At 35.1% G+C, this 14,633-nt stretch overlaps 1 protein-coding gene across 1 annotated transcript in view; it reads left to right on the forward strand.

The window, feature by feature from the left end:
* The window catches only part of LOC121381268 (116 kDa U5 small nuclear ribonucleoprotein component-like), a 35,055-nt gene that overhangs the window by 5,038 nt on the left and 15,384 nt on the right, over positions 1-14,633 (forward strand). Inside the window, exons 4-16 of the mRNA XM_041510509.1 lie at positions 1,306-1,342; positions 1,664-1,742; positions 4,100-4,175; positions 5,103-5,168; positions 5,409-5,444; positions 5,840-5,930; positions 6,800-6,882; positions 8,822-8,988; positions 10,074-10,201; positions 11,229-11,292; positions 11,883-11,973; positions 13,224-13,359; positions 14,250-14,377. Of these exons, the coding sequence (XP_041366443.1) occupies positions 1,306-1,342; positions 1,664-1,742; positions 4,100-4,175; positions 5,103-5,168; positions 5,409-5,444; positions 5,840-5,930; positions 6,800-6,882; positions 8,822-8,988; positions 10,074-10,201; positions 11,229-11,292; positions 11,883-11,973; positions 13,224-13,359; positions 14,250-14,377 (1,182 nt within the window). The remainder of the gene's footprint in view (positions 1-1,305; positions 1,343-1,663; positions 1,743-4,099; positions 4,176-5,102; positions 5,169-5,408; positions 5,445-5,839; positions 5,931-6,799; positions 6,883-8,821; positions 8,989-10,073; positions 10,202-11,228; positions 11,293-11,882; positions 11,974-13,223; positions 13,360-14,249; positions 14,378-14,633) is intronic.

A 14,633-nucleotide genomic window follows, 5' to 3' on the forward strand; every position in this document is an offset into this window, starting at 1 on the left:
AAAAAATGTTCTATTTGTCCAGTTCAGAAAAATCAACCTCCACTAAGGTGATTGGAACCATAGACTCAGTATGAGTGTCCAGTGCTCTACCAATTGAGCTCCTCAAAAAATTCCCACTAGCTACTGCCAGTAGGGGGATACACACAGTACTACAGACACATCCCAGCGGGGAGAGGCCTTTATATGGGTATTTTGCCTGTTGGCCAATCCCTAAACCAGCATTATAATTGGAGAATAAATATTGTTTAAACCACATCCCAGCGGGGAGAAGCCTTTATATGGGTATTTTGCCTGTTGGCCAATCCCTAAACCAGCATTATAATTGGGAATAAATATTGTTTAAACCACATCCCAGTGGGGAGAGACCGTTATATGGGTATTTTGCCTGTTGGCCAATCCCTAAACCAGCATTATAATTGGGAAATAAATATTGTTTAAACCACATCCCAGCGGGGAGAGACCTTTATATGGGTATTTTGCCTGTTGGCCAATCCCTAAACCAGCATTATAATTGGGAATAAATATTGTTTAAACCACATCCCAGCACACTCCTCTTGGATCTGTGCCTGTAAAGTCACTTTCTTTTTCACACAAGACTTTTCCTCTCTACCGGCGTCGTGGTTAGCCATCGGTCTACAGGCTGGTAGGTACTGGGTTCGGATCCCAGTCGAGGCATGGGGTTTTTAATCCATATACCGACTCCAAACCCTGAGTGAGTGCTCCGCAAGGCTCAATGGGTAGGTGTAAACCACTTGCACCGACCAGTGATCCATAACTGGTTCAACAAAGGCCGTGGTTTGTGCTATCCTGCCTGTGGGAAGCGCAAATAAAAGATCCCTTGCTGCCTGTTGTAAAAGAGTAGCCTATGTGGCGACAGCGGGTTTCCTCTCAAAATCTGTGTGGTCCTTAACCATATGTCTGACGCCATATAACCGTAAATAAAATGTGTTGAGTGCGTCGTAAATAAAACATTTCTTTCTTTCCTCTCTCTTGTTTTGTAGTAGTAAATGTTTCAGCAAGAAATTTTATTTATTTATACTATTATTTGATAAAATATTTGACCACTCCACCATGAAGATATTAAATATTGCAAATTATAAACGTCTAATAAATACGATTATATTTTGTTCCTATGTTGCTTCTTTAATGCTTGACCACTGATACTTTGGTGAGACAACTGTTTTGGTAAAGAATATACAGTGGTCTTTTGAAAATATATTCACATACACACATTTCCTTTTGAAACATCATTGAAGAGACATTACGGTAAATATATGTTTCATTTCAATTTTATTATATTTTCAGACTATTGTGCAAGAAGAGGACACGCAACCATTAACAGGTAAGTCGGCAAAAAGGACAAAGTGAAATTGATTATTTCTTGATATTTGGAATTGTACATATTTTGTTTTATTAATGCCGGTGACTATTAAAAATCAGTTTTTAATGAATACTAATATTTAATTCAATCTATATTAAAATTCCACATTACATATTCATTAAAACACTTTGTGGCAAATGTTTAAAGAAAATACCACAGTCAACATATTTTATTGTTTTTTTTTATTGTTTTGTATATTATGTTTGCTGTATTGCTATAAGTTGCATTTTTTTGTTGTTGTGGTAACGGACAATAACATTGCTAGTTTGATTTTGTTCACAGAGCCAATTATAGCGCCGGTGAAAAAGAAAAAGTTTTCCATGGCAGAACAAGATCTCCCAGACACAACATACAACATGGAGTAAGTGATGTTTGTCTTATCTTTACAGGGCTAGCTCAGCCACTCACCAAATTCGCCAATTATGAATATTAGAAACCATTGGCAAATTTTATTTTAATTTGTCGAACTTAATTTGTGTAATAATTGATAAAATAATTGAAAAATAGCTATAGGTTTTGCATTTTTTGAGATAATTTGGCGAAATTTTTTGATCACCCAGAGCTAGCCCTGCCTTTAAGAAGAAAACAAGGCGAGATTTAGGTATTACTTTTTCTGGTGGTGACGCATCAACGTTTGTTCTTAGCTCAACATTAAAGTTTTTTCGTGTTTACTCCATTTCTCACAAAACTTAAAATGCACTGAGATGAACACCTGTGAATGCATCTGTTAGACGAGAAATTGAATTCCACAGAATTCTAGGGGACGAGACGTAGCCCAGTGGTAAAGTGCTCGCTTAATGTGCGGTTGGTTTGGGATCGATCCCTGTCAGTGGGCCCATTGGGCTCCAGCCAGTGCACCACGACTGGTACATCAAAGGCTGTGGTATGTACTATCCTGTCTATGGGATGGTGTATATTAAAGATCCCTTGCTGCTAATCGAAAAGTGTAGCCCATGAAGTGGCGACAGCGGGTATCCTCCCTCAGTATTTATGTCGTCCTTAACCATATGTCCAACATATAAATGTGTTGAGTGCATCATTAAATAAAACATTTCCTTCCTTTCACAGAATTCTTGTTTACTAAGTAACTTATGATATGATATGATATGTACAAATATAAGCAGAAAAGAAAATCCTTCTCTTTTTTTTTAAACCAAAATTTCAGATTTGTCACTCTCCAAAAACTGTTTATGTCCATACTCTTTCCAAAATTCACACAATTATATCAGTACCAATTACATAACTCCAAGACAAACTAACAACAAATTATATCAGTGCCAATTACATAACTCCAAGACAAACTAACAACAAATTATATCGGTGCCAATTACATAACTCCAAGACTAACAACAAATTATATCGGTGCCAATTACATAACTCCAAGACAAACTAACAACAAATTATATCGGTGCCAATTACATAACTCCAAGACAAACTAACAACAAATTATATCAGTGCCAATTACATAACTCCAAGACCAACTAACAACAAATAACAACAAAAATTATATCAGTGCCAATTACATAACTCCAAGACCAACTAACAACAAATTATATCAGTGCCAATTACATAACTCCAAGACCAACTAACAACAAATTATATCCGTGCCAATTACATAACTTAAGACCAACTAACAACAAATTATATCAGTGCCAATTACATAACTTAAGACCAACTAACAACAAATTATATCAGTGCCAATTACATAACTCCAAGACAAACTAACAACAAATTATATCAGTGCCAATTACATAACTCCAAGACAAACTAACAACAAATTATATCAGTGCCAATTACATAACTCCAAGACAAACTAACAACAAATTATATCAGTGCCAATTACATAACTCCAAGACAAACTAACAACAAATTACTTAAAAAGTGTGCTGTTTCTTAATACAAGGTTAGTTGTTTGCGTATATTCACTGTTATTAATAAAACTGAACTGTTTTATATTATTTTTTACTGAAATAGCTTTTAAGATTAAAAGTGATTCGCAGTTATTCATTTACTCGGGTTAGAAGAACAACATAATGCAGAGATTCTAGAATACATTGCCTCACGGTCAATATTTTTGCATACTACTTTGAAATCAAATAATTACTTTGAATGTGCTCGATGGCCAATGAAAATGTTTTTTTGAATAACTAATCATATGATATATGCAAACAAGTACATAAGTAAAATCTTTGATTTTTGCTATTGTGTTCCCATGGTGTGGAATTTTTTTTTTTAAATCGCTGAATTATAACTGGAATGTTGGGCATGACAGTTGATCAAATTCTGTGAATTTAAAATTGTATTTTCTTTTCAGTATCACCTGTCAATGGTGTAGGAAGGTGCCAAAAGGGGGGGGGGGGGAGGGGGCACACTTTTATATTTACACACTTTTACGCTATTATAAAGCAAATATAAAGCAAAATATTTGCCCTCCCCCCCCCCCCCACTTCCTACGCCAGTGCAGACTGTCCTGAAACAAGTGCACCCCCCTTACAGCAAGTAGTCTGGTCCAAACATCCCAACAGCCAATTGGATGGCCTAAAATTCTTCTACTGTATGCTCCCTTTAGTTCCGGTCATGTGACTGTAACTTCCTTCAAGTTTTCTCCATTTGTTTTTTTTAACTAGTGCTATTACATCTATCTGGGTTTTTTTTTTCATATTTAATTAATCTGCTCCTCATACATAGCTTGTTATATTGTGAATGTTTATTTTGTAGATTTCTGGCTGATCTGATGGATACACCGGAATTGATTCGAAACGTTCTTCTGTGTGGTCAGTTGCATCATGGAAAGGTTTGTAATAACAAACTTCTAAATTTAAAATAGATGTCATGTTTCTTTAAGGACAAGAAAGCTCTCTTGGTCCAATTGCTGCAAAGACAAATATTATAGCAGCAAGGGATCTTTTATATGCACTTTCCCACTGACAGGACAGCACATACCACATGCCATTGATATACCATTCATTGGGACAGGAAAATATCCAATCACAGAATGTATCCACCGAGGAGTTTCGATCCTATGACCTCAGCACTTTGGCTATAGATCCCACATTCTCTGTGTGACAAATCAGTCCAATGTGGTATATCAAAGGCTGTGTTATGTGTATGGAAAATAGCATATAAAAGATCTCTTGTTCCTGTTTGGTAGGAATAGCCTATGTAGATTAAGTGTTGAGATAACTATTGGATACCAAACAGGCATAGGCATAAAATGCACTGAGGTATGGTTAAGATAATAGTCATTTCTTTTCTTTATAGGGTGTATACTACCAAATCCAATCCCATAGACGACAATAGTAACATATGTGGCTAAAACTCATACCTGCAGCGTATCAATCGACATAAATGCCACAGATATAAATACTACCACCCCTCACACTTAAAGTGAATCAGAAAACATTGGGGGTGAAACTGCTCATTTCTGAGATAACGGGTAGCGTCTATGACTACCCTTGTTCCGCACAAAATTCGAGTACTTTTTTTTTTATATAGGTACCCCATACATGTTTCAAGCACAAGACTACTTGACACAGTGGTACTAGATGAAATATAATTGCATTTTTTTTTTACCCAGATGAAACTATTATTTTTTTTACAACCAAACACACTCACATTTATCACCAGTCACAGGACTTGTGTTCACTACCTGTAGACCAATTTGATGTTATTTTATATTATTGTAATGATTATTTAAAAAAATTTTATTATTTTATTTCAGACATCATTTGTGGACTGCTTGATTGAACAGACGCATCCAGATATTCAAAGTCGAGAAGATAAAGATGTACGTTCTTTTTCTGTCTATAAGAAATGTTGTATTAATACTTTCATGATTATTAATAATGATGTTTGCTATGTACATAAGAAATGTAAAGATTTTGTGTGTGTGTGTTTTGTGATTGTTACATACTAAGAAAGCATAGTAGTTCAAATAACCATGTTATTTTTTTATTCTTTAGTATTTGTGAATTTTTTATTGACTTAATTTTGGTTTGACACAAATATTTTAAATGTTTATTTTTAGATGCGATACACAGATACACTTTTCACAGAGCAAGAAGTAAGTAAAAACTAGCATCTTAATTGACATATTATTATGTTTATTTTACTTAAGTTAGTTAAGGTACATGTTATTTTTTTTTCAGATATGTTGTTGAAGATTATTATGGGTAAATGAGATGACAAAATTTTTTAAATATTTAACTTTAACTTTATTACACTTAATTCAAGATAAATTTATGTGTTAATGTCAGTTTTCTTCATATATTTTGTTCTGCAGTAGTTTTATTATATGAAAGACAAACCAGCACAGAAATGACTTGATTTTTGTTTTCAATTGCAGAGTTTTCACCAGTTAGTGGGAGATAATTCATCACCATTTTAGAATTGACATGTGGATGAAGTTAAGTTTTTATTATGAAGATATTTAACTTTAATGATTTTTATTTTTTACAGCGAGGTGTGAGCATCAAAGCTACTCCAGTCACTGTTGTCATGCAAGATACGAAGAATAAATCCTATCTCATGAATGTGTTCGATGCACCTGGTAAGAAAACAGACTAGCATATTGTTCTGAAATATATTTTGCTTAAACATTTTTAGTTTTTTGAGTTTTATGGTTGTGGGTGCTGTAAAGTATGATGGGTCATAAGATCATTCTCACTCTGACCAGTGTGCCATTGTCTCGTATATTAAAAGCCCTGGTATGAAAAATATATTTTAAAATATGTTCATTCTGCATACAAATGGAACCTTACTAACCTCAGTATGAAGACATAAAGGTGTAATTTCGAGTATATTTTTTAGGTATTTAGAATTATTCACATTATGCAGTTTGTTTTTTTCCCCTGAAATGTCATAGTTTGTTTTATCTTAGCTCTTACCTATGTCTCATAAAAATGCATGTTAGCCATTATAAAACATTAAGACTGATATGCTCTCTGTACTGTTTAACTGGCCTTGGTGGCGCAGTGGTTAAGCCATCAGACTACAGGCTGGAAGGTACAGGGTTTGCAGCCTGGTACTGGCTCCAATCCAGAGCAAGTTCTTAAGAGCTCAATGGGTAGGTGTAAGGCCACTACACCCTCTTCTCTCTCACTAACCACTAACCAACTAACCAACTAACCAACTAACCAACTAACCCACTGTCCTGGACAGACAGCCCAGATAGCTGAGGTGTGTGCCCAGGACAGCCTGCTTGAACCTTAATTGGATATAAGCACGAAAATAAGTTGAAATGAATGTACTGTTTAGGTAAATACTGCATTAAAAGTGCGTTTTATTTTGCTTGTAGACCTTGATGATACCATTTTATAGTAAAACCACACAACTTTGAATGAATTTAAAAGTGATATTCTTATTTTCATATTATATTTTGTGAATAATTTTATTATTATTGCTATTATTTTGCTTCAGGCCATGTGAATTTTTCTGACGAGGCCACAGCTGCCATGAGGTTGTGTGATGGAGCCTGTATATTTGTGGATGCCGCCGAAGGGGTGAGTACCAGACCTCTCCATCAGTTGCCGTGTATTCAAAACTCAACAAGGCCAGAATGTGTTCATGAACATGTTGCTATTCTTAAATTCTGCACTATCGCATAGTGTGATAAGAACAGAGCCCCATTCGTATGCACTTAAGGAGATCTTAGTGCTACCGTATGCACTTAAGGAGATCTTAGCGCTGCCATGTGCACTTAAAGGGACATTCCCGAGTTTTCTGCATTGTAAGATGTTTCCGACTAATAAAACATTTCTATGATTAAACTTACATATTAAATACATTTTCTGGTTTAGAATATCAGTGTCTGTATATTCAATGTGTTTCTGATCGTCTTAATATTTGTAAGAAGCCCAAACTGGATTTTGTCTTCAGATAATTTCGTACGTACGAAAAAATTATGTTTTAGGAAATAAAAATAAATTTAACCTAGTACATATATTAGAACGATCAGAAACATGTTTAATATACAGCTACTAATATTTTATGCAGAAAAATATATTTGGTATGTAATTAAAATCGTTAAAAAGTCTGTTAGTCGATAACATCTTAAACATTGCAGCAAACTCAGGAATGTCCCTTTAAGGAGATCTTAGCACTGCCATGTGCACTTAAGGAGATCTTAGCACTACTGTATGCACTTAAGAAGATCTTATCGCTACTGCATGCACTTAAGGAGATCTTAGTGCTACCATATGCACTTAAGATCATAGCACTGCCATGTGCACTTAAGGAGATCTTAGCGCTGCCGTGTGCACTTAAGAAGATCTTAGCGCTGCTGGTTGCACTTTAGGAGATCTTAGCTCTGCTGTGTGCAGATCTCTTCATAAAACAGGGCTCTGGGGCCTAATTCACTAAGCTCTCACAACTTTGCGATCTCGCAGTGCAATGCTAAAAGACTTGCAAAAAGGATGCTTTGTTGTCTAAAAGAGCCTAAGAGACCTTTGTGAATTAGGCCCCTGGTTTGAATTGACATTCAGCTAGTTAGCTATTTAATAATCTGTTCAGTAAATTATACAGCCATTGTATTTTACTATTAATAATGCAAGTTAACTGTCTGATTGGTCACAATATTTGTTCCAATATAGTTGTATAGGTTTTATTTGTTTAATTATCAATATGGTGTTTCAGTGAATAGTCAATACATTAGATATATTTAATTATCTTAAAAAGATTAGAATCTTTTGTATCTATCTGAAAATGCCAATTTTAGTGATGCCTGATTTTTTTTCTTGGTGCACTTCACGCTCTGGCCAACTTGATGATTTTACTTTTGGGAGTCAAAATAATTTGTATGTTTTTTATAGAAGAATTTTTATCTGTGGACTTACATGTGTATTCTAACTTGATTTATAATTTAATTTAAAAAAAAGAATGCTGGTTCAAATACCAGATTGGAGTTTGTTGCGTCATAAAAACAATAATGGTACAACAAAATCTGATTTAGACGGATTTTTGGACTAGACACTATAATAGAATCGCTCCAGCCAGTGCACTACGACTGGTACATCAAAGGCCATGGTACGTGCTATCCTGTCTATGGGATGGTGCATATAAACGATCCCTTGCTGCTAATCGAAAAAGAGTAGTCCATGAAGTGACGACAGCAGGTTTCCTCTCTCAATATCTGTGTGGTCTGATGCCATATAACCGAAAATAAAATGTGTTGAGTGCATCATTAAATAAAACATTTCCTTCTATAATAGAATTTTTTTTAATTCTGAATCTTGGACTTATTTTAACTTGTTTTATAATTTAATTTTTAAAAAAAGAATGCTGGTTTAAATGCCAGATTGGAGTTTGTCACGTCATGAAAACAACAATGGTACAACAAAATCTGATTTAGACGGATTTCTGGACTAGACGCATTCTGGTTGACAGAGAAGTTACTGTAACAGAAAGCAAATTGTAGTCTGTATCTTGATTGTGATTTTGTAGGTGATGTTAAACACAGAACGTCTGATCAAACACGCCCTTCAGGAGAGACTGGCGGTCACGATCTGTATCAACAAGATCGACCGACTCATTCTCGAACTGAAGCTGCCGCCAACAGATGCCTACTACAAACTGAGACACATTCTTGATGAAGTCAACAACATCATTGGGTAAATAATTCACACATTTAATTCCTAGCTTAATTCCTAGGTTATGAAACATTTAGAGTTTGCAAATGGCAGTTGTTTGTCTGTGCAGAGTTCAGAATTCTACAATAAATAAAAACCACATCAACAGGTCATAGGATTTTAAACTTCATGGGAAACACTTTTTCAGTTTGAACTTTTTGTTGAATAGTTGTACTCGATATAATAATCATAGGAAACGAAATGTCGTTTCTGTGATTTTACTGACATGGTACTGGAAACAATTGTTCCATAAAATCAGAAGACCTTCATCAATTGCTCTTTTTGTGGGTGTGTGTGTTTTTGTGGGTGTGTGTGGTGTAAATAAATAAATATGCTTTTGAATGTTGAACAATGTTAAGTATGTTGTGTAAACTTGTGCATCAGGCAAAATGAGAAGAAGAATGAGTTCCAGTTTCTGATGCATGTGCAGTTACAATCTTTGAATAACAATTATAACCCCACTGTAAAAAATATAATTTTCACAGCTTTTCTCTCTTATCATGAACAATATGAATATGAACACAAAATATTGATTAAACAATGTAGTTTGTTTAGAGGGTATTAAAATAACCAGGAATTATAGCAGTTATATTAACGGTGTCATGAGTTCTATAGGTAAATTAAGGAAATATGAATTTGATTAAATTAGTTTGAGGTGCAGTATGTCACTCAGTGGTAAAGCACTCGCTTAATATGCAGTCAGTTTGGGATCGATCCCCATCGGTGGGCCAAATGGACTATATCTCATTCCAGCCAGTGCACCATGACTGGTATATCAAACGTGTGGTATGTGTTATCCTGTCTGTTGAATAGTGCATATAAAACATCACATGCTACTAATGGAAAAACGTAGCGGGTTTCCTTTATGACTGTGTCAGAATGACCATATGTTTGACATCCAATAGGCGATGATTAATAAATCAATGTGCTCTAGAGTCTAGTGATGTCATTAAACAAAACAAAACAAAAAATCTATTCAAAAATGGATAAGATTTAAGAAATTTCTGTTGAAAATATGGTTCCCGTTTTTTTACATTTTTAACTTATTTATGTTCTTTTTCTTTCAGTACCTATTCTGAAGATGAAGAAAACAACATGGTCTCCCCACTGCTGGGCAATGTGTGTTTTGCCAGCTCCTTCTACCGATTCTGTTTCACGCTCCGCTCGTTCACACAGATCTACTCCGATACATACGGTGAGCTCTCACACACTTCAACGGGTGAGATGTAGCTCAGTGGTAAAGCACTTGCATGATGCACGGTCAGTCTAGGATCGATCCCCATCGGTGGGCCCATCACTCCTGCCAGTGCACCACAACTGGTATATCAAAGGCCGTGGTATGTGCTATTCTGACTGTAGGATGGTGCATATAAAAGATCCCTTGCTACTAATAGAAAAATGTAGAGTGTTTCCTTTCTGAGACTATGTCAAAATATCAAATATTTGAAATCCAACAGCTGATGATTAATAAATCAATGTGCTCTAGTGGTGTTGTTAAACAAAACAAACTTTTTCACACACTTCATGTGCAGTTCTTTTAATACTGTTAAATTGGCACAGCCAGGGATTTTTATATGGGAGGGGGGGGGGGGTGTAGGGGCACTGACACCGACCATGAGTCATGTTATGGAATCACAGGCAAAACAAAAGAAGGAAAAAAAAGCATGATTAGACCCGATTCATTTTCTTATTTTAATAAATTAAAATTCTTTGTAATTGGTATTATATATGTTTACCAGCCTCAGTGGCGTCGTGGTTAGGCCATCGGTCTACAGGCTGGTAGGTAATGGGTTTGGATCCCAGTTGAGGCATGGGATTTTTAATCCAGATACCCAACTCCAAACCCTGAGTGAGTGCTCCGCAAGGCTTAATGGGTAGGTGTAAACCACTTCTACCGACCAGTGATCTGGTTCAACAAAGGTCATGGTTTGTGCTATCCTGCCTGTGGGAAATGCAAATAAAAGATCCCTTGCTGCTAATTGGAAAGAGTAGCCCATGTAGTGGCGACAGTGGGTTTCCTCTCAAAATCTGTGTGGTCCATAACCATATGTCTGACGTCATATAACCATAAATAAAATTTGTTGAGTGCGTCGTTAAATAAAACATTTCTTTCTTTCTGTCTTTGTTCAATATTGTAAAGCAGTTCTTGTTTTACTGGAGATTAGAAACGTTTGTATATTTTCATTTCACACTTGGTTTGAATATAGATTTTCATTACACAGGTGGAATTAATGAAAAGGAATTTGCTCGGAGACTGTGGGGAGATATCTACTTCAACAATAAAACGTGAGTAGTCTCGTATTAGTGTCTTTTAACATAAAATATGTAATTTTATAATGGAGAAATGCATTTAGAAGCTTATTTTAACAGCCTATTGCAGGTTGTATTTACATTGTACTACAGGTCAAAATGAACATAGCCTAACTACACCTTGAACGTTTCATCATCATAAACTAGTCACATTTATTTTAATAGTCTTCTCATTTTTCTTTACCTATCATATGATACAAACTACTTGTTTTGGTTTTTACAAAGCATACCAAGTTTGCATCATTGGCCACAATTTACTCAAACAGTGTTTGGAAATCATCTGGGATCAAAAAGTACTAAACATATTATATTACTGGTATAAATGTATCAAAAGGTCGACTGATCCTTAATTAATTTTATTGAGTATATATTGGCTACATTCTGTGGTTTATACAGAGACTGTATTTTTTGTCCTTTTGTTAATATTAAAAACACCCAACAACAACACATTCATTGCATTCTTATTAGCTTAGTTGTCTAGTATGTATTTTTAGTTTATAATAACTTTAAGATGTTTTAATTTTCTTAGTTGATGTTTTGTGAGTGAGATTTGTTTTGTATTGTAGGAGAAAGTTCACCAAGAAACCACCTCACAGTTCATCACAAAGAAGCTTTGTTGAATTCATCTTGGAACCCCTTTACAAGATCTTTGCACAGGTGTGTTCTGTTGTATAGTTGCTAATAAATACAATCATTTAGGATTGGGAAAGGCACACCATATAAATGTGTACATAACATTTAACATTAATATTACTAATAGTAGTTACAATTGTAGCTGGAAAGTACACAGTGTGATAAATAGTAAGCAAAACTGGAGTTTTGTGTCTTTTTAAAAATATTTTTATTTTATATCATTTAGGATGGGGAAACTTTTTAAAATTATTTTTATATTTATTGTCTTTTGTATAGTATAATTATTCTTTGGGCTATTAAATTATTAATAATTAAATTTCCGTTTCATTCATTACAACATAATGTCATCCCATTGGTCCAGACGTAACAATGGGAGTTTGTTCAATTCTCAGTGGACATAAAAATTATGTGGTATAAGATGATGTCATTTTATATGGGCAAGTTGTCTTATTGAGCATTATTGTTTATGGACCAAAAGTAATTCAAAATAAAGTATGAAGTTTTAGTGTTATTAGCAGGTATGATTCAAATTTGATGATACGTATTGTCTGGTATTCTCTTTTACGTTCATCTGTGTATGAACAAAAATAATCATCCGCAATCTTGTGTGAAAATGGCTTCGCCGATTCATACACTTTGCGGATGAGTTTTTTGTTTGTTCATACCCCGATGAATGTAAAAGAAATACCAGACAATCCTTAATTAAATCTACTGTAAATTAGGATATTTAGACCGACTGGCGAGATATAAGTATTATATTTCCAGTGGTGGCGACAGTGTCAACTTTTGGGTTAAAGTTTAACATTAAAGTTTTGTGTTTAAATCAGTTTCTCACAATCTATAAGTCCTAGGTCAGTGAAACTTGGTTTATAGTTGAACCTATGGATGTTTATCACAGTGCAATGAAACTTGGTTTATAGTTGCACTTATGGATGTTTATCACAGTGCAATGAAACTTGGTTTATAGTTGCACTTATGGATGTTTATCACAGTGCAATGAAACTTGGTTTATAGTTGCACTTATGGATGTTTATCACAGTGAGCTGAAACTTGGTTTATAGTTGCACGTATGGATGTTTATCACACAGTATACCAATTTTTTTTATACAAGGTAAGACATTTACTTTTGCGGAATTCTTGTTTTTGTGTAAATGAAAATTAAAAATCCACAGTTTATCTTAGACTTATCTTTTTTCATTATGTTCACTGAATCAACCTTTTATTTTCACTACTTTATAATTTATTAAGACGTGTATTTGATCCGACGTTTTCAGATTGTTGGAGACGTGGATGAATGTTTGCCGCGGGTCTGCGATGAACTTGGGATCCATCTTACCAAAGAAGAACAGAAGCTAAACATTAAACCACTAATGAGACTGATTGGCAGAAGATTCTTTGGCGATTTCACAGGTAAACCTAATACAAAGTGGTTTTAGTGGCGGGTTTCAGCTCAGTTGGTTGAGTGCTCCCCTGAGGCACTTGCATCACAGGATCGAACCACCTCAGTGGATCCATTCAACTGATTGGGTTTCTTCTCATTCCATCCAGTGCACCACAACTGGTCAAAGGTTGTGGTATGTCCTCTCCTGTCTGTGGGAAAGTGCATATAACAGATACCTTGCTGCATTAGGAACAATTTAGCGGGTTTCCTCTGATGACTAGAGTCAGAAGTACCAAATGTTTGACATCCAATAGCCGATGATTAATATATCAATGTGGCTCCAGTGGTGTCGCTAAACAAAACAAGCTTCTCCTTCTACAAAGTGGTTTTGTTTTTGTTTAACAGCACCACTAGAGCTCATTCATTTATTCATAAATTAATTAGCAATAAAAATAATCAATGTATACAGTATGTTAGTTATTGGTCTCCTGCCAGTCCAACCGGAGGGGACTATATGTTTTATTTCTGTCCTTCCATCTGTCCGTCTAGCTGTCTGTCTGTCCCACATATAGGTTTCCAGATGTGTTTTTTTCACAGTGCTTAAAGATATTGAGCTGAAATTTTGTGTATAGACTTATTATGTACAGTTATAGATCAAGTTTCACTTTCATGGGAATTTTTTTAACAGTTATGGCCAAGTGTAACTCTTCAAGGGAATTTATCCATGTTTGACAGAGTTATGGCCCTTGAACATAGATTTGTGAGGTGGGGTAGGGGTCATGTATTGTTTTAGCAGTACTCTCAGAATTATTGTTGAAATCAAATCCATTCAAGGCTGTGAAATAATAGTTAAATTTAATTTTTCAATATACGCTATCAAGTAACAACAGAATCTAAAGTTATTGTTTTGTTTTTACAGGTTTTGTTGACATGTGCGTGGAAAACATACCGTCTCCAGTAAAGAATGCCAAAACAAAGATAGAGCACATCTACACAGGCCCAGCTGATTCTGAACTTGCTGAGGAAATGTCTCTCTGTGACTCGGACGTATGTGAATCAGCTATCGTAAACTCAATTTGATGGGGGGGGTTTTCTCTTTCATTGTGAAAACGTATTTGTGTGGACAATCGGAGCTCATTACAATCAAACCTCATTGTTTAAAAGGAGCTATCACAGTCGCTTTCCATCACTCCCCTGAGACTAGTTCAAGAAGAGTAATTTTTAGCTTCTCTTAACATGTGAATTTCTTCTTTTTGTTCGCTTGTTGACTACATGTTGAGGCCAGCAGTGACTATGAATGATA

Source organism: Gigantopelta aegis, chromosome 9, assembly GCF_016097555.1.
Source record: "Gigantopelta aegis isolate Gae_Host chromosome 9, Gae_host_genome, whole genome shotgun sequence".
NCBI lineage: Eukaryota > Metazoa > Mollusca > Gastropoda > Neomphalida > Peltospiridae > Gigantopelta > Gigantopelta aegis.